Source organism: Loxodonta africana, chromosome 5 (assembly GCF_030014295.1).
Source record: "Loxodonta africana isolate mLoxAfr1 chromosome 5, mLoxAfr1.hap2, whole genome shotgun sequence".
NCBI lineage: Eukaryota > Metazoa > Chordata > Mammalia > Proboscidea > Elephantidae > Loxodonta > Loxodonta africana.
Window position 1 is genome coordinate 86,161,947 of NC_087346.1, and position 20,013 is coordinate 86,181,959.

The 20,013-nt window shown below is 36.6% G+C and overlaps 1 protein-coding gene across 1 annotated transcript; it reads left to right on the forward strand.

The window, feature by feature from the left end:
* The first annotated feature begins 1,492 nt into the window (after nucleotides 1-1,492).
* On the forward strand, nucleotides 1,493-19,028 carry LOC100663710 (UDP-glucuronosyltransferase 2B17-like). Its single transcript, XM_023553368.2, has 6 exons — nucleotides 1,493-2,216; nucleotides 6,301-6,449; nucleotides 11,405-11,536; nucleotides 15,879-15,966; nucleotides 16,810-17,029; nucleotides 18,667-19,028. Exons 1-6 carry the CDS (start codon nucleotides 1,493-1,495, stop codon nucleotides 18,944-18,946), a joined length of 1,593 nt encoding a protein of 530 aa, XP_023409136.1. The 3' UTR covers nucleotides 18,947-19,028.
* Nucleotides 19,029-20,013: the final 985 nt, after the last annotated feature.

Consider the following 20,013-nt stretch of genomic DNA (forward strand, 5'->3'; position numbering starts at 1 on the left):
AAGCATTTCCTCATGTGTCTGTTAGCCACCTGAATGTCCTCTTTGGTAAATTATCTGTTCATATTCTTTGCTCATTTTTAATTGGATTATTTGTCCTTTTGCTGTAAAAGTGTTGGATTTGCCTGTAGATTTTAGAGATTAGAACTTTGTGAGCTATATCATAGCCAAAAAATTTTCCCCAGTCTATAGGTTCTCTTTTTATTCTTTTGATGAAGTCCTTTTTATAGGTTCTCTTTTTATTCTTTTGATGAAGTCCTTTTATGATGCTAAGTGTTTAATTTTTAGAAGAACTAATTTATCTAGCTTATCTCTTGGTGTTCGTGTATTAATTATGGTTTGTATCCTGTTTATTCCATACATGAGGGCCTCTAGTGCTGACCCTATTTTTTTCTCCATGATCTTTACAATTCGTAGTTTTATATTTAGGTCTTTAACTCATTTTGAAGTAGTTTTTGTGTTTGGTGTGAGGTAGGGGCTCTGTTTCATGGACATCCAGTTTTGCCAGCACTGTTTGTTAAAAAGACTATCTTTTCCCCCATGGATTTTGGGCCCTTTGATCAGGTCACCGTAGGTAGATGGACTTACATGTGGGCTCTCAGTTCTGTTCCATTGGCCAATGCATCTGTTGTTGTACTAGTAAAAGGCTGTTATGACTACCATAGCTGTATAATAGGTTCCGAAGGCAAATAATGCAAATCCTTCTACTTTGTTCTTTTTCAATACAGCCCTTTACTTATGTGGGGTCTCTTTCCTTTCCATATAAAGTTGATAATTAGTTTTTCCATCCCTTTAAAGAATGCTGTTGGTATTTGGATCTGGATTGCTTTGTATTTATAGATTGCTTTGGGTAGAATTGACATTTTCACAATGTCAAGTCCACCTATTCATGGGCATGGTATGTTTTTCCATTTATGTAGATCTGTTTTGGTTTCTTGCAGTAGTGTTTTGTTGTTTTCTTTAAACAGGTTCTTCAGGCCCCTGGTTAGATTTATTCCTAAGTATTTTATTTTTTTAAAGGCTAAGAGGAAATAGTCTCTTATAAAAAATGTAAATGAAGTGGAACTTGAAGAATTCCTATGTTTAGACAGGGGGGAAAAAGATGAAATAATATCTGTGATCAGAAGAACAAAGAAAGGGAAATGAGATGGAGCTCATATAAATGTATAAAATATGGAGGAGGAAATAAAAAGGTCTATTTGACATAATGCTGCCCTCTTATACTGCAAAGTTTCTATGAAAAAGAATTTTCTCTAAGCCTAGAGGCAGCATTTACAAAGATACTGGTATTTATTATACATACATACAAATATAAAATCATCTATCCTTTTTTTTATTCTTTTGTTTTCCAAAACCTCTCCCGTTGGCATGCAAACCACTTGAACTTTGACCTGTGGTAGTTACATTTTAACTTAATTGATTCTTTCTTGTGTATACATAAGAGCCAGATCACAAGGTAAGAGAATTTTTTAAGGAAGAATTGGATTTTACCAGGATGCTTAAAAACTGGGCTTCAGTTCTTGTGCTTATACAGCTATGTTATTATTTTAGCTGTGGGTCCTGTGGAAAGGTGCTAGTGTGGCCAATGGGATACAGTCACTGGATGAATGTAAAGGCTATACTGGACGAACTTGTTCAGAGGGGCCATGAAGTGACTGTGCTGACATCTTCAGCTGCCACCCTTGTGGATCCTAACAAACCATCTGCTATTAATTTTGAGGTTTATCCATCATCTTTTACTAAAGATGAATTAGATTCTTATTTTATGGAATGGATCACAAAATGGGCATTTGAATTACCAAGGAGTACATTGTGGGCATATGGTCCAAAGATGCAAAAAACGTATTACGAATATTCTGATACTATTCAAAAGCTCTGTGAAGATGCAATTTCAAACAAGAAACTTATAAAGAAACTGAAAGAATTAAAATTTGACGTCATTCTTGGAGATGCCATTTCTCCTTGTTGTGAGCTGCTGGCTGAGCTACTTAACCTACCTTTCATCTACACTCTTCGATTTACTACAGGCAATACATATGAAAAACTCTGCGGAGGACTTCCATACCCTCCTTCCTATGTACCTGTTGTCGTATCAGAACTTAGTGACAAAATGACATTCATGGAGAGAGTGACAAATATGTTGTATCTCCTACATTTTGACTTTTTCTTTGAGACTTTTAACAAGAAGAAGTGGGATCAGTTTTACAGCGAAGCTTTAGGTAAGTTAGTGGTTCATTTATTATATTTTCTTACCTCCAGTAGGTGGAAAGAAATTTTGCTTTTTTGTATGTTTTAGAGTAAATATGTAGGAGTATAGGCTCAAAAGAAATGCATATTTTATTTGAGGCAGTGGTGAAATGGAAATATAAAAGTTTCTTAGTCAAAATATATCAGTGATTATACAGAGCTTTTACAGGCAAAGTAAACTAGAACTCATTGACACTGGATGCTTTACTGTGGCATTGAAACACTGTATTAATATTCTTAGGGCTTTTTTACGTAAAGAGTTATATATGCACTGTGTTTATCACAAATCATAAGTGTACCAGTTATTTATTGCTGCAGTGATAGCCATCCTAAAACTCAGGGTTTACAAAAACAATCTTATTATTTGCCCACGATTCTGTGGGTCAGCAATTTGGGCTCGGATCAGTGAAATGTTTCTCCTTTGGGGCATGTCTGGGCTCACTCATTCAACTACAGCTAGCTCTCAGCTTGGTGGGACAAGAGGGCAATAGAAAACCTCATTCACATGTCTCAGGACCGGCAGATTATCAAGGCACTTTGATTCTCTCCTCCATGTTGTCTCTTCAGTGGGCAAAGATTGGGCTTTTTCATAGACTAGCAGAATCCAAAAGAGCATGCATGAAGATCTAGGCCTAGATTCAGAGGTCATACAATCTCACATCTGCTACCTGATACTGGTAAAAGCAGGTGACAAGACTAGCCCAAATTCAAGGAGTAGAAAAATTGACTCCACCTACTAAAGAAGGAGGAGCGTCTGGGTGGTGTAAACAGGTCAGCACTCTACTACTACTTAAAAAGTTAGTAGTTTCAACTCACTGGGAGACACCATGAAAAGACAGGCTCGGTGATATGCTTCCTATAAGTCACAGACTTGAAAGCCCTGTGGAGCAGCTATCCTCTGTATGTATAGGAAAACAATGAGTTAGAATCCACATGACAGCAACTACCATGACAACTAATGAAGGAGTTGCAAAGAATGTGTGGATATTTTTAGTATACCACAATGAGATATTTCATTAACTATCCTGATAACGTTAAGTAAAAATCAGTCATGAGGAAACATACTTTCTGAAACCGGCTGTAATAAAAAATCACACGGCCATTTTATGTAACTCTGTTTACTTATCTTTAAAATTAAACATTTCTATGAGATTGTATTTAAGGTTCCTTTCAGCTTTCAAAATCAAAGTCTCTGATATTTGTCTTGCAAACTGAATTTCCTATTATTATATCTGTAGTATTTCTTTTATGTTACCATCTAATATCTCTTTTAAGAAGGGAATTACATAGTTCTGGATGACTATTCTCTGTGCATTATCTAAACAATCTGTTAAATAAACTTAAAACATTGAGGATTAATATTAGAATGACCAGTCTCTGGTGTCTGATTCTATATGCCCGCTTACCATCTGTTAGAAAAATGAAGCAAAATGTCCTGGTCTAGTGCATTTTCATATATGAATGATTTCTAATTAAGATTCTGTAAACAATTTATTCAATAACATGTATTTATTGAGCTCCTCCTATGTTCCTTGTTTTGAGTGGGGCACAAGAAAATTAGTAAACATTAAGAGCTTACTGTCTTCCAGACACTCTTCTAAGTCTTTTACATGTGTTAACTCAGGGAAGACACACAAAAACTCTTTTTACAGGCATTATTATTCCCCAAATTTTACAGATGTGGAAACTGAAGTAAAGAAAGTATATGTAAGTCACTCGAGGTCTCGTGGGAAGGAAGTGATGGAGATGGAGATTGAGGCACAGCAGTCTAGTAGCTGCACATAACACTTTGCATATTGCATTAACTGAAAGAAAAGAGAGATAGTCTTTAAAACTCTACTTTCCCTTTAGAGAGACATTGTGTTAAGCACTGAGTATGCTCATAAAAGAAGTTCAGTTTAGTTTTTCTTAAGCTGGGTGTCCTTTTAACAGCTGCATGTCACATCACAGCTGACATGTGTAACTAAATTGCCCAAATTTACCTTCTCCAAGAGAAATTTTTCCTCACCACCATTTGCTAATATATGTAAAACATCCTTTTCTTTGGCTACTACTGGAAAAAAAAATTGGAACTTTAAGACAAATAGCTCTTTTAAGTGGAACTTGACCATTCTTAGCACAAATGTAATATTAACAGTGGCTAAGAAGGTATGTAACATTAACTTAATATTATTAAGAGAATAAGGATCCTAGTTATAAAAACATTAACCAATGACTATATGTGTTGTATGAAGTTATAATTGTCAGTGATAGAAAGCATGAAGCCGGAATCAAAGTCTCTAAGATAAAGCTGTTAAAAATTAATCATGAATTGTAGGTCATAGAAAATAAGCTCTTAGAACTGGATGGGATCCATAGTAAGGACATGGATGGTAAAGTGAAGGAAAACAGGGCATCATACGGCAAGTAATCAAAGGAGAAAGCAAAATGATGGATGTAGTGAGGGGGTAGGTGGGTGGTTCTGTAGAAAATAAATGACTAAACAAATAAACTAAATCCACAAAAAATTTAGGAGACCTTTAAGTAAATAAAAGAACAGATGTACAAGAGACTGATGCAAATAGACTTTTACAACCAAGTCAGCTTTCCAATCAGAACCATAAGTTTTATTTCATTCCTTGGGAAAACTCCCATAACAGCTTTGCTAATTTCAGTCCAGGGATAGAAATTGAGAAAGGAGATTCCATGGCCAAGTTATAAACTCATAAAAGGAGAAATTTACAGCTTTTTGCAGATGAATCTCCTTTTGCTTAGTAAGGCTTATCTTCATTTTTTTGTAACATTTTTTAATTTTTCTGGAGATGGAAGGTGCAAACTTGGGCAAGAAAATGTATTTGATGGATTGAAAGATAGGGTTTTTTTTTTTTTTTTTAAAGTTCAGTTATTTTCAGATAGTTATCAGAAAGCAAGCTCTTTAAATTGTGTTGGAATAATCAATATATGTCAGATTATTTCAAGTTTCCTGGAAGGGAAGAAATCAATGACATGGAGGTAAAAGTGAAAGACATCATCTTCATTTAGAGTTTAATATTCATCATGTACTTTAGTGATCACAAATGTCCCAGAAGTTTGCTTCAACGATAAACTTTCTTCAGTAAAATAAACAAGAGAGAGTAAGTTTCTCAGCTATGGAAGAAAATGTTTGTTGATTCCTAATGAACTCTCCATCATTAGTGCCTAGAAGTCTCTTTACTCATGTCATCAATTAAGGAGAATACCCGGTCCACTGGGGTTCCTCTGCCTGCCTTTCCTTGTACCCTTAAAGGAAATTCATCCTTCCACTGATAATCTGTTTGTTCTCTGGAGGTTGTACACCAGATGCAGGCTGGTGTGGACAATGCAAATTCCTCACACTGAAAATCCATATTTGATGTGGAGGATTACTAAGAATTACCTCTTCTAGAAAACAATTTCATATTCAACCACTATCATGGACCTTGGAATGTTTCTTCAGTTTCATGGAGCAGAGAAGTGGCTCCTGAAATGAGGCCATGTTCCATATTAAGCTATTGGTATTACATGGGTCAGCCCTGGAGGTTGTGAATGATCAGTTAGTAAAGAAAATAAAATATGTTGAATGTGCAAGAGACTAAGGTAAAATTGTCACAAATATCATAAAAGAGTCATGCTAGTACTATGTAGACAGAAAATAAAAATGAATTGTTAGAATGTAATGGTCGTCACGTACTCAGACAACTATAGAGAAATACTGGCCTAGAAATAAAAATCTATCAGTTAGGGGGAACTCGTAATACAAGAGAATAAAAAAAAAAGAAAAGAACCTTTAATGAACGTTTGAACCTATATCGTATAACACAGAGGTGGAGTTTCAGATTAGATATATAAGTCTCTCGCTTGCATGGATTTTCTTCCTTCCTTCCTTCCTTTTTTTTTTTTTTGGTTCGTATGTCTGTTTTAATTTTTAACACCAACATATTTTGAACATCTTGATATACAGAGACCTGAGATTTTATTCCCAGGTCTTGTAAGAAAAGTGAATATGAGTGGCAATATTTATGAATTTATAAATTTCCCTGTCCCTATTTTATTTTTCAGGAAAACCCACTACATTGTGTGAATTGATGGGGAAAGCTGATATGTGGCTGATACGAACATATTGGGATTTTGAATTTCCTCGCCCATTCTTACCTAATTTTGAATTTGTGGGAGGACTCCACTGTAAACCTGCCAAACCTTTGCCTAAGGTAAAACTTTGGTCTCAAAAAGTGTTTTCCACTCTCAGTTCAGAAGTCTTGTGGAAAAGACACTTGAAAACGTATAAAATTTCATCACACCATTCCCTCGTACATCATGTTTTTCATGTATTATTATCACCACAAGTCTGTGGGTTACATTATAAATGTGGAGAAGGTCGAGAGAAAGCTCAGATCACGTGCATATAGCCATTTTAAAAGAATTTTGCACTGCCCAACATGTAAGGATAATTTGCTCAACATAGAGTATTCTGTGTCAAAGTTTAGATGCTGAATTCTTTACTCACGACTGGAGAGGGAGCAATGAAGAAGAGAGACAGAGTCCCAGCTCTCAGGAAGCTAACAGACTAGATGACAAGATAAGCCATAAATATTAAACAAGTATATGGGTTTTTACACATTCTTATACAATAAAGCACAAATAATATTATGATAGGAAAGACTGAGGTAGTTCTCTCCTATTTTAATTGAGAAAATTGCAAAGTATTCAAAGAAACAAAGTCTAATAATATTATATCAAAAATGAAAATATGTGTCTATATTCAAAGTCCATGCTAGAGATAAAATGGGATTTGGGGCTGTAATTCATGATACTATGAGCGGCAGCACATGCAGAAAGACTCCAATTCTACCTGCCTTAGCCATCTTGTGCTGTTACAACAGAAATACCACACGTGGATGGCTTTAACAAAGAGAAGTTTATTCTCTCACAGCCAGATGTCCAAATTCAGGGCACCAGCCCTGAGGAAGCCTTTCTCTCTCTGCCGGCTCTGGAGGAAGGTCTTTGTCATCAGTCTTCCCTGGGAGCATCTCAGCTCAGGGACCCTGGGTCTAAAGGACACACTTTGCTCCCAGCCCTGCTTTCTTGGCGGTATGAGATTTCCACTCTCTGCTAGCTTCCCTTTCATCTCTTGAGAGATAAAAGGTAGTGCAGGCTACACTTTGGGGAAACTCCCTTTACATTGGATCAGGGGTGTGATCTGGTATGGGTGTTACAATCCCACCCTAATCCTCTCTAACATAAAATTACAACCACAAAATAGAGGACAACCACACAATAGGGGGAATCACGGCCCAGCCAAACTGACACATACGTTTTTCAGGGGACATAATTCAGTCCGTGACATTACCCAAACCTGTAATACCATCTGTATAAAAATCAGTGTGCATGGGGAAAAAGACAGGCAAAATTAAAGGCAAAAAAGGTTTTATTTCATTTTATCTAAATTTGTGCCTATAGTCCAAAGTGTAGCATTTTCTACTAAAATGTAGTTTCATGTGTATCTTTGGCTCAGGCATAAGGCAGCTTTTGTTCCCCTACATGTGAACCTTACAAGAGCTTGTCATCAGAGAGCCAGGTTCTGAGATGAATGCATGTGTGCAGAGAGGAGAGCAGGATGAGGGTAAGCACTTGACACCACATAATGGCAAGGCAGGGCAAAGTGCTAGATCCTTGTGAATGGCATTTGCGGACACACTTTCTGATAAAGAGAAAGGTGCACGAATTTGGAGAAAGTAGAAAGAGAATTTCTGATCCCTCATGGTATAATCGATTAGGTAATTTGCAACATAAATACAAATATACAACTGGTTCTGTGCCACTTTCCAGCTATGTGACTGTGGACAAGTTACTTAACTTCCTATGCCTCAGCATCCTTATCTCTAAAATAAGGATGATAATAGCTCCTATCTCATTGGACTGGTGTGAGAATAAAATGGCCTACTTTGTGTAAAGCCCTTACGGAAGAACATAGTTATGCTAAACAAATATTAACTATTGTGATTACAATTTGTATTAGTGCTCCCATCAACAAAAGGATTTAAAAGGATTTGTAAAGACACTAGACTCGGAAAGATTAAAAAAGGGAAAAGAGTTAGCAAGAAATAAAGTAAGGCAAAAATAAAGGCCAGATCTGGTCATAGGTTTTACATTAAGCAAGAGATAATAAAATTTCTAGAAACAACTGACTTCTGAGGATAATCAGAGAGTTTACAAGTACTAGCAAAAAACCAAAGAATTTAAATTCTCCTAGAAGCTTTAATATCTGATCATTAATCTAGACTGGAGGGATTCCGTCTGTCATGGATTGAATTATGTCCCCCCCAAAATGTGTATATTTACTTGGTTAGGCCATGATCCCCAGTATTTTATGGTTGTCCTCCATTTTGTGATTGTAATTTTACATTAAAGAGGATTAGGCTGGGATTGCAAATACCCTTGCCAGATCACACCCCTGATCCAATATAAAGGGAGTTTCCCCGGGGTGTGACCTGCACCACCTTTTATTTCTCAAGAGATAAAAGGAAAGGGAAGTAAGCAGAAAGTAGGGAACCTCATACCACCAAGAAAGCAGTCCCAGGAGCAGAGCACGTCCTTTGGACTTGAGGTTTTCCTACACTGAGATGCTCCCAGACCAAGGGAAAACTGATGACGAAGACCTTCCTGCAGAACCAACAGAGAGAGAAGGCCTTCCCCTGGAGCTGCCACCTTGGATTCAGACTTGTAGCCTACTGGACTGTGAGAGAATAAACTCTTTGTTAAAGCCATCCACTTGTGGTATTGCTGTTACAGCATCACCAGTCATCATTAGTCAGCATTTTAGTCATCATTTGATGACTAAAATACCTTCCGATATTTTTATAAATTTGTATTAGAATATATACTGGCAAACTCATAATTTTCTTCCCCCAAGATATATCTGGGTGCACTCCAGCATTTGATCCAGTCTAATTTGACACCACAGAGTTTTACAGCATAAAACAAAGCAGAGATCATTGTAACCTGATAATACAATCTATGGGAAAAAAAGCTTCTGTTAGGAATTACTTGGAACCAGACTTAATGCTCTGACAGAGACTGGAGGAACCTCTGAAACTATGGCCCCTGGATGCTCTGTAAATCCAGAACTAAAGCCACTCCAAGAAGCTCACTCCAGACAAAGATTAGACAGGAGTATAAAACAAAAATAATACACTTGAGGAGTGTGCTTCTTAGTTCAATCAGATGCACGAGACCAAATAGGTGGCTCCTGTCTGAAGGTAGGATGAGAAGGCAGGAAGGGACAGGAACTGGTTGAATGGACACAAGGAACCTGGGATGGAAAGAGGGAGTGTGCTGTCATATTGTGGGGATTGCAACTAATATCACAAAATAATATGCGTATAAATTTTTGTATAAGAAATTAACTTGAGCTGTAAACTTTCACCCAAAGCACAATAAAAAAGAAAAAAAAAAAAGAAGTTACTTGGAGTGATGCATTACAAATCACTCAGTAACACATAAATTAGAAAACATAATGTTATCTCAACCATTTAGATAACCTAAATCACTAGCTAGGCTTGAAAACAAATATAGTGATTAGGTCAGGTCAGGCAGGAAAGGACTGGTTACGTATTAACTTGTAACATAGTTGCTGAGTTAGAATATAGACAAAGATTTTTCATGACTTTGTGTCATGGGCCTCTATGAATCCATAGATAAGTTGACCAGATGTTTTACCCATTAATTCACATTCCCAAGGAGTATTATCTGCCTAATATAAATGGTTTGTAGGTAAAATTTATAACATTCATTATCAACCATTGGTTCAGATTCCTTAGAAATACCTGAGCCAGTATCAAATATACAATCAAATTTATACCCAATATTTAAGAAGGCTATATAAAAATAATATTAATATATTTCATTGAAATTTTATTAGGAATTTTAATGAAATTGGGGCAGAACAAACAGCAGCAAAGTTTGAATTGCTATTTTCTTAGTATGAGGTAAGATTAGTATAACATAGTCAACATTCTCAGTTTGTGCCAGAAAGAAAAAAGATAAAATACCTTGAAGAAAAATTATTTTCACAAATATTTGCAAGTTTCAGAAAATTACTGTAATGTCCACAGAAAAAAGGTTAATAAGTCAGAGTCTTATCAGAGGCTATACTTCAGGGATCTTACTGGTATGGGAATTTGAAACACCAGGAAAGGTTGGGGTTAATAATAGAGGTTCTTACTGATGTACATACAGGTAACTTAAGAAGGGCACTTCTTTTCTCATACCAAAACGTTTATATGTACCCTCTCTTTAGCCATTGTAACCAGGAAGCCCACACACCAAAATAAAACTTCCCAGAAAGGGATCAATTTGACAGACAATAATATACAAAGTAATTCAAGGATCCTAGTTACAGACTCTCTTTTCCCTTTATTCAAGGAATCCTGTAAGGAGTTCAGAGCCTCTTGAATACTTAAGTCAACTTTCAACTCCTCAAAGACCTTAAAAAAAAAAAAAAAAAAAGCTCAATTTGTTTGACATTGCAGGAAGAGAAAAAGCTCCTTGACAGAATTTTATTACTGTTTCAGAAGGGAATTCAGAGGGAAGTATTTTCAAGCTGTTCAGGCCTGGGCGAGGTCATATTAAGAAGATCTTTGCAAAGCAGAGAACTTGGACATAGTTTAGGCCATAACAGTTTTGGATTAGTGGACACAATGAAGTGAGGTCTTAAAACTGGTCTTGATGCACAAGCTGCTAGCCTTGATAAGTAAGATATTTTAGTGGGCCACAGTTTTATCTTCCTGGAACAAATCATTAAATTATTTTTGCTAGATCTCAGTATTGTTTAGCACAGCATTATACATTTTTTAGCACTCAAAGTTATAACTGCATTGCACCATATGCCAGGTTGTTCAAAGATTTCCTTTACTGCCATCTCTTCTTGAGTACTGTTGAATAAATTATTCACTGGGTAGAAAAATGGATTTAATGTCACCAGTCTCCTTCTCAAAGTATTTAATGGTTTGTCATGTTAGAATACAAGACTACTTTAACAATTCTTGTCTACCTGGAAGTGAGTGTATGTATTTTCTTAAAACTAAAAAAAGAAAATGAACAAAATGAAACAAAGATCTCCCCGTACTATTGCTTTTTCATGTAAAAAAAAATTACGTATTTTCAGGAAATGGAAGAGTTTGTCCAGAGCTCTGGAGAAGATGGTGTCGTGGTTTTTAGTTTGGGGTCAATGGTCAAAAACCTTCCAGAAGAAAAGGCTAACCTGATTGCAGCAGCCCTTGCCAAGATTCCACAGAAGGTACACTAAGTTGTCTTTGTGCTGAACAATTACTTGAATGAGCCTCTTTAAAGTCTGTAAACAGGGCCCATTAAAATGGTTTCCACAAAGGGAAGAGAATGTCATAATACAATTGGATAAAGATGATCTCATATTCCCATTTTTCTTTTTTTGTTAAATCCTGAAATAGTTCGAGGGGGGCTCATTTGCTTACATCGTCCACATTGAGTTTCACATTGCTCTCAGCAACATTTATATATTGGAGGATGCGTGTGAGATTTTGAAGCTATTATGATAATATGTATGGCCAGGAAAGTAAAAATGCCCAAATCTTACCCTACAAATTAAAGCGTTTACCCAAGAGGGACTCTGGAAGTTACAAGCAGCAGCAGAGAGGCATCAAGTTACAATTAAATCAGTCACTGCACAAGAACTCAACATCAAAAATAGAATTTAATAAAAGATGAGTTGAACGTTAGAATTCAGACCCAGGTGAAATTAGAACTCTTCCTGCTCTGGACCCTACTTCTCACAAGGTAAAAATAATGTATATCTTAAAACCAGCCCTCTATGTAGAGACCCAGAAATAATCCTGGGCTCATTTCTGTGGAATCCTGGAGAGGAATAGAGAGGCAGCTGCCCGAGGGGGCCGGGCTTTGCCTCCTATGAAAGCAGGAAAGGGCAATGCTAAGGAAGGGGCACGGGCTTTTGATGTAAAGGTCTCCTTATCCCTGCCGAGTAAAATTTTGCTAAAGATAATTCAAAAGTGGTTGTAGCAATACATCAATAGGGAACTGTCAGAAATTCAAACTGGATTCAGAAGAGGATGTGGAACAAGTGATATTGTTTCTGATATCAGATGGATCATGATTGAAAGAGAATACAGGACAGATATTTACCTGTGTTTTACTGACTATGCAAAGACATTTGATGGTGTGGATCATATCAAATTATGGATGACATTGCAAACGATGGCTGTTCCAGAACACTTAATTGTGTTCATGAGAAAACTGTACATGGATCAAGAGGCTTTCTGATAGGATCAATCAAAGCTGTCTCACTGGGGGCAAACTACTTCGCACCTTCGTGCCAGATTGAAACTATTTCCAAGTAACCCACACACAATTTTTATCTCTAAGGAACTGGAATTAGGCTGAAACCAGATTGACAGATTTCATTTCATTGAGAAGAGGCAGTTGTGGCATTAGGTACTACTTTGAGCTAGGTGTATCTTCTTTGATACAGGAGACATTCCAAATTAGATTGCTCTAGGACATAAAGTAGAAACTCTGGTGGCATAGTGGTTAAGGGTTTGGCCGCTAACCAGAAGGTAGGCAGTTCGAATCCACCAGGTGCTCCTTGGAAACCCTATGAGGCAGTTCTACTGCGTCCTATGGGGGTACTATGAGTTGGAATCAACTCAGTAGCAACGGGTTTGGTTTTTTCTTTCATTTTTCAGTCCATAAAGTACAACTAAGTAACTTAATAGCAGAAACTGTTAATTTTCTTAACTGAGGTTATTATAATGCCTTTGAATTATGGCTTTGGTGGAAAATATTGAATGTACTATGGACTGCCAAAGAACAAACAAGTCTGTCTCCGAAGAAATACAGCCAGAGTGCTCTCAGAAGCAAGGATGGCAAGACTTTGTCTCATATACTTTGCGCATGTTATCAGGAGGGACTAGTCCCTGGAGAAGGACTTTATGCTTGGTAAAATAGAAAGCAAAAAGAGGAAAACCCTCTGTCATGGACTGAACTGTGCCCTCCCAAAATATGTGTCAACTTGATTAGGCCATGATTAGCAGTATTGTGTGGTTGCGCTCCATTTTGTGATTGCTATTTTATGTTAAAGAGCATTAGGGTCGGATTGTAACACTTTTACTAAGATCACATCCCTGATCCAGTGTAAAGGGAGTTTCCCTGGGGTGTGGCCTGCACCAACTTTTATCTCTCAAAAAGTAGGAGGGAGCGAACAGACAGTGGGGGAGATCATATCACCAAGAAAGCAGTGCCAAGAGCAAAGCGGGTTCTTTGGACCCAGGGTCCCTGTGTGGAAAAACTCCTAGTCCAGCGGAAGATTGATGAGAAGGCTGACAGAGAGAGAAAAACTTCCCCTGGAGCTGACATCCTGAATTTGGAATTTTAGCCTACTTTACTGTGAAGAAATAAATTTCGCTTTGTTAAAGCCATCCTCTTGTGGTATTTCTGTTATAGCAGCACTAGATAACTAAGACACCCTCTATAAGATGGATTGACACAGTGGCTGCAACAATGGTCTCAAACAGCAACGATTGTGAGGATTGCGCAGGACCCAGAAGTGTTTCCTTCCATTGTACGATGGGTCAGTATGAGTCAGAACCAAATCAAAGTCATCTAACAATAACAATATGGTCAATAACCACCACGGATGACACAACTTTGCTTGGCAAAGATGAAAAAACCTTGCATCACTTAGTGTTGAAGGTAAAAGACTAGAGCCTTCCCTGTGGCTTACACCTGAACACGAAGAAAACTAGACCAATAAACAGCACCACAGTAAATGAAGAATAAATTGAAGTAATTAATCATTTCATTCCACTTGGATCAACAGTCAAGACCCATGGAAGCAGCAGTCAAAAAATCAAATGGCATATTGAATTGGGAGAAACCAAACAAAAACTGTTGCAGCTGAGCTGATTCCGACCAAAACCAATCCTTTAGGACAGAGCAGAACTGCCCCATAAAGTTTCCAAGGACAGGGTGATGGATTCAAACTGTTGACCTTTTGATTAGCAGCCATAGCTCTTAAGCACTGTGCCACCAGGGCTCCTAAACTGGGAAAGCTGCTGCAAAAGAACTCTTTCAAGTTTTAAAAAGCAAAGGTGCCACTTTTATGACTAAGGTGTTCCTGACCCAAGCCATGATCTCTTCAATTGTCTCATATGTGTGTGAAAGCTAGACAATGAATAAAGAAGACTGAAGAAGAATTGATGCCTTTGAATTGCGATCTTGGCAAAGAATACTGAATATACTGTACTGCCAAAAAAAATAAATAAATAAATTGGTCTTAGAAGAAATACAATGAGAATGCTTCTCAGAAGTGAGGATGGCAATATTTCAGCTCACTTATTTTGTACACTTCATCAGAGAAGGCTAATCACTAGCAAAGAACATTATGTTTGGTGAAGTAGAGAGTCATCAAAACCCTCAAGGAGATAGCTTGAAACAATAGCCGCAACAATGAATTAAAAAAAAATAACAATGACCATGAAGATAGCGAGGTATCAGTTAATGATCCATTCTGTATTACATAAGATCACCATGAGCCAGAGCCCACTCGACAGCAACTAACAACAGAAACAATAGTCAATGACAATAATATGGCATTGTCAACTAGTTTTTATTTTAATACCCACCATATTATTGTTTCTGGAATTCCTAGCTTGTTTCACGATATGTTACCATACAATGTCAATTCCACAACTACTAATGCCTTAGGAAAAGAAAAACGGGGATTGTGCCTTCAACACATTTCTGTTTAAAAGAATGAAGGTAGCAGGTTTCTTCCAGTAATTAATAAAAAATAATTAATATTCTATGCATAAGGAAAAGAAACTTTATTTGTCCCATGTAAAATAAAGTATATCATTGACAATTATTATAATATAGTATACTTTATTATGCTTTCTTCTTTGTTATAAATATATAACTCTTCATCAAAATGCTTTATGAAAAAGTAAACATAAGCAAATTCTTACCTATTTTCCTCAGAAATGCTACACCATGCAAACTTTTTCTTATAGTAAAACCGGTGTTTGTTATATGAGATGGCCCCAGAAGATAAATCTGTGGGAATTTCAGCTAACTTTGTGTTTTAAACACTATGGCTCTGACTGATTCTTGATTGCATCTTAAGTACTATAGTTCTTCATTTACAATCTACTTAATTTCCTTCAGCTCTTTACAACAAATAATAGCATTTTATAGTAAGCCGTACAAAAAATACATGATAAATGAGTCCTTAGGTGTGTGACACTTTAATTGTTTAAACTATTGAACAGTATGGAAACCCTGGTTACCTAGTGGTTAAGGATTACGTCTGCTGACCAAAAGTTTGGCAGTTCGACTCTACCAGGCACTCCTTGGAAACTCTATGGGGCAGTTCTACTCTGTTCTATAGGGTTGCTATGAGTTGAAATCGACTCAGTGGCAGCAGGTACTGAACAGTACTCATTATTTAACATCTCTGGACAGAAGATACCCTGTCTGTTCATTAGATGAAGCAAAGAAAGACGACTTCTTAATATCCTTTAATTTGTGAAAAATAACTTCTCAATCTATTATCTTACTCATGAATAATGCATTTACTTCATCTTTAATAGGTTGTGTGGAGATTTGGAGGCAAGACACCAGATACATTGGGACCTAATACTCGGCTGTATGAGTGGATCCCCCAGAATGATCTTCTTGGTAAGACTGTGACAAGCAAGTACTAAAATTCTGAATAAGAGAATATCTGAGGAATAATAGTTCACAGCTACCAAATCCAACTTCTGCTTTGAAAACACTGGCAGTCAGGCACTATCTCTGACCTCTAAATTTTCTATAACTCATGGGTCATCTTTCTTGCCTCCAGGTTTTCCTGCCTCAAATCTATCTTCCCCACTGCTGTTATAGTTCTTTATCTAAGGTGTTATATGGAAATAACACCACTTTCCTTTGAACTTTCAGCAGCTTCCACTGCCTACAAACTAAAGTACAAACCTAACAGGTTACAAAATACTTTGTGATCAGCATAAATCCATCATTTCTCCTCTATTTCCAAACATACACTGAGATACTGCATATACCAGAGTCATTCTCTACGCTCTTAAGAGAAATGGTTCCTTCATGCTTCTGTGATTTTGAGCGTGGAGTTGTTTGAATCTAGGTTTCTCCCACACTTTTCTAACTGACAAATCAACTGGGTACCAAAGCTTTCTCTCATTTCCTCCTACAGTGTCCTCTGGTAATAATCTGTAGATATATATGTGAGGAAACCCTGGTGGCGTAGTGGTTAAGTGCTACAGCTGCTAACCAAGAGGTTGGCGGTTCGAAGCACTCCATGGAAACTCTATGGTGCAGTTCTGCTCTGTCCTATAGGGTCGCTATGAGTTGGAATCGACTTGAAGGCAATGGGTTATATACGTGATTCCTTGAGTGTATTAATCCTCTGCAGAAAATATTGCCTTCTGTATTGGCTTATACTATCCATTTCCATTTTTTAATTATGGGACTAAGAGCTTTTTTTTTTTTTTTTAATTTCTTTCTTAGGTCACCCAAAAACCAAAGCTTTTATCACACATGGTGGAACCAATGGTGTCTATGAAGCCATTTACCATGGAGTTCCCATGGTGGGACTCCCCCTGTTTGTTGATCAACCTGATAACATGGCTCACATGAAAGCCAAGGGAGCAGCTGTCTACTTGAACTTGAACACAATGTCAAGTACAGATTTTCTCAATGCATTGAACACAGTCATTAATGACACTTCGTGAGTATAACATATATTTTTTACTAGGCAGTTTTTATAGATAGCTTCTAGTGTCAACAAAGAGTATGAATATCAGCTCAGTTTAAAAAGGCTAATTTTTAACTAATTTGAAATTCACTTTTATTTTCAACCAGTAATTTCAAAGTTGTATTTTAATTCCACAAATTTAATTGGAAAACAATTAGTGCAACACCTCAATTTTTTAAAATTCAAATATATGCAAATTTTAAGTAGGTAATATCAAAAAGCTTAGAGAAACTCTAAAAATTAGTGTGACAGAATATATTTATTGTGAGTAGACATGATTCAAATCAGGGAGAGTCAACCCCAAGGTGTTGGAAAGGCGGCTCAAAGAGGTCACAGGGAAAGCAGGTTATATAGGTCATTGTTATGTTAATTTCCCAAGAGATAGCATCAAAATAAATGCAGGGTTCCAGGCAGCTGAAGACAGAGACTCACTAAGGGTATACCATGTGTTTTCCAGTCAGACCCTGGGGTTCCTAATTCTCCAAAAGAGCCCAATGCCTAAGGCAAAATGATCTCTGCTAAGGTGCTTACAAGGCTATTGTATGACTTCAAGGTGACTTTAGGAAAACAGTTCCTTAAAGGTCAAGGTTTAACAGGACGCTAAATGGCTTGGGTGGATCACCCCAATTCTGTGAACCCAGGAATCTGGATTCCAGGAGAATCAAAACAATTTTGTCTGTAATTGTAAGAAGTATTTTTTTTTTTAATATGATAGAATTCACACAAGGGAAGATTTTAAACTTGAAAGACACATAATACAAAATATTTCAATAAAATCAATGCAATTTAATTATCAACATAAAAGAGAAAAATATGAACATTAAATGACTGAAGAAAAAGCATTTTATAAAATTCAACATTCATTTGTGAGCCTCAGGATGTTGAAAGAAAAAGGGTTCCAGGAAAGAGACAGAGGTAAGAGAAAGCGGAAAGGTGTTGTGGTGGGAACAAGTTTGGTGTGTTCAAGAAACAACAAGAAAGCCAATGTGCCTATTGAAGTCTGTGCATGGGACAAAGTGATGGATGTTGTTGCCAAGAACCTGATCATGTAGAGTTCTGTAGTCCAGAGAACAGATTTGTGCTTTATTTTAAATGTGATGAGAAGCCAGTTGAAAGCTTTGAGTAGGTGAGTGTCATGTTCTGATGTATATTTCAAAAGATTCACACTGGCTACTAGGAGGAAAACAGACAGTTGAGGGTACAAAAGAAAGATGGAAGCAGAAAGACCATTAGGAGGCATTTTATCGAACATGACACAATTCCTAGTTAAAAACTTCAAAAGGATCATTCTCAAAACACATTTGCACTATGTTGCTTACAGCACTTAGAATAACTCATATTATTTCAACTACTAGAAAATATTTACATTTCCCGTATTAACTTCCATTTTCACCTTTTAAAATATGTGTGAATTAGAAAACTCCAATTTATAAGCCAAACTTACTATGATGATCCAAGCAAAAACGTATTTCTCCTGCTGCAAGTCTATGGATATATTTTGAAACATTTATATTTTCAAAAATCTTGTCAGAACTATTTTCAAAATGGACTTGATATCCTTAAGGAAATTAACTCCTTTCAAATCTGTTGCCTTTGTGTTTTTCGTTTAGCTATAAAGAGAATGCTATGAAATTATCAAGAATTCATCATGATCAGCCAGTGAAGCCTCTAGATCGAGCTGTCTTCTGGATTGAGTTTGTCATGCGTCACAAAGGAGCCAAACACCTTCGGGTTGCAGCCTATGACCTCACCTGGTTCCAGTACCACTCTTTGGATGTGATTGCATTCCTACTGGCCTGTGTGGCAATGGCTATATTCATCATCACAAAATGTTGTCTGCTTTGTTGTCTGAAGTTTTCTAAGACAGGAAAGAAGAAAAAAAGAGAGTAGCTGCATCTGAGGTCTGAATATTGCGTACTGATATATGGAACTCCAACAGTTTATTCCAGCAGGAATAGGCTGCAATGTCAGATTTTCCTCTTCCTGTAACAAAACAATTTTCACACTTTACCTGGTTAAGTCAAAAATTTCTTTCAGGAGATTTATTACCTGTCTAAGACTTTGAAATATTTGAAGCAAAAAAAAAAAAAAAAACTGGAGAAATATGAAAATAAATATACATATAAGTATATATTTTTATATATTGCTCTAATTCATGAGTTACTCCTCTCAAAATTTTGAAGCATAACTATCACACATTGTGCTAAGATAAACGAATATTAAAAATTATATTTACAGCATCAATACTATTTTATAAAAACTCAGAATATTTTAACTTTGTGTTGGTGCAGAAATTGGTATACTTTTGTCTGTTGCTGCAGAAACTATTGAAGAATTAAAACTGTGTAAAAAGATTCATCCATCCATTTGGTTTTGGGGAGACCAGTAGTGCTGCTTAAATTTTACTATGTATCCAGCCTCAGCAGCACTTCTTACCTAAAAGACATGGTAAGTTGTTTTCCCTCTTCAAGCTTAAGTCATTTTCAAGTGGAATTTATGTAGACTTAGAAATATAATGATCCCTACATACTTCCTATTATAAAATTGAGCTATGTGTGAAAGCCTTTGGACTCACTAGTTAATCTTCTTTTCTTCATTAATCTGCCTGCTTTCACTCTCGTTTTTAGTCTTTGGTAATGGGTGTACTGTCTCAATTGTAGTTTGTAATAATACAGAGTCTGAACTCTAAAGGAACTTATTGAATTTTCATTCTATCCAAAGGCACATATGTCCACTTATGTCAAAACATGACGCACTATATCACTTAGCTATTTTATAAAAATGTTGCAAAATTTAATGTGTTCTGAACACAGTTTGAAACGATGATTATTATTCTAAATAACTAAACTTTAGGTAAGAATGTTTGATTCTTTCTTGCGTTCCTCAAAAATGCATTGCCCCATTCAAAGAACTTGAACAGACATTTCACTGAAATGGATATTCAAATGAACAACACA

Bases quoted from the DNA above. Each gene is read 5' to 3' on its own strand.
- LOC100663710 (XM_023553368.2), top strand. From the start codon at position 1,493: ATGCTTAAAAACTGGGCTTCAGTTCTTGTGCTTATACAGCTATGTTAT. The intron at 15,967-16,809 runs GTAAGACTGTGA...TTTCTTTCTTAG, and splicing joins CCCCCAGAATGATCTTCTTG to GTCACCCAAAAACCAAAGCT. The intron at 17,030-18,666 runs GTGAGTATAACA...TTTTTCGTTTAG, and splicing joins ACAGTCATTAATGACACTTC to CTATAAAGAGAATGCTATGA.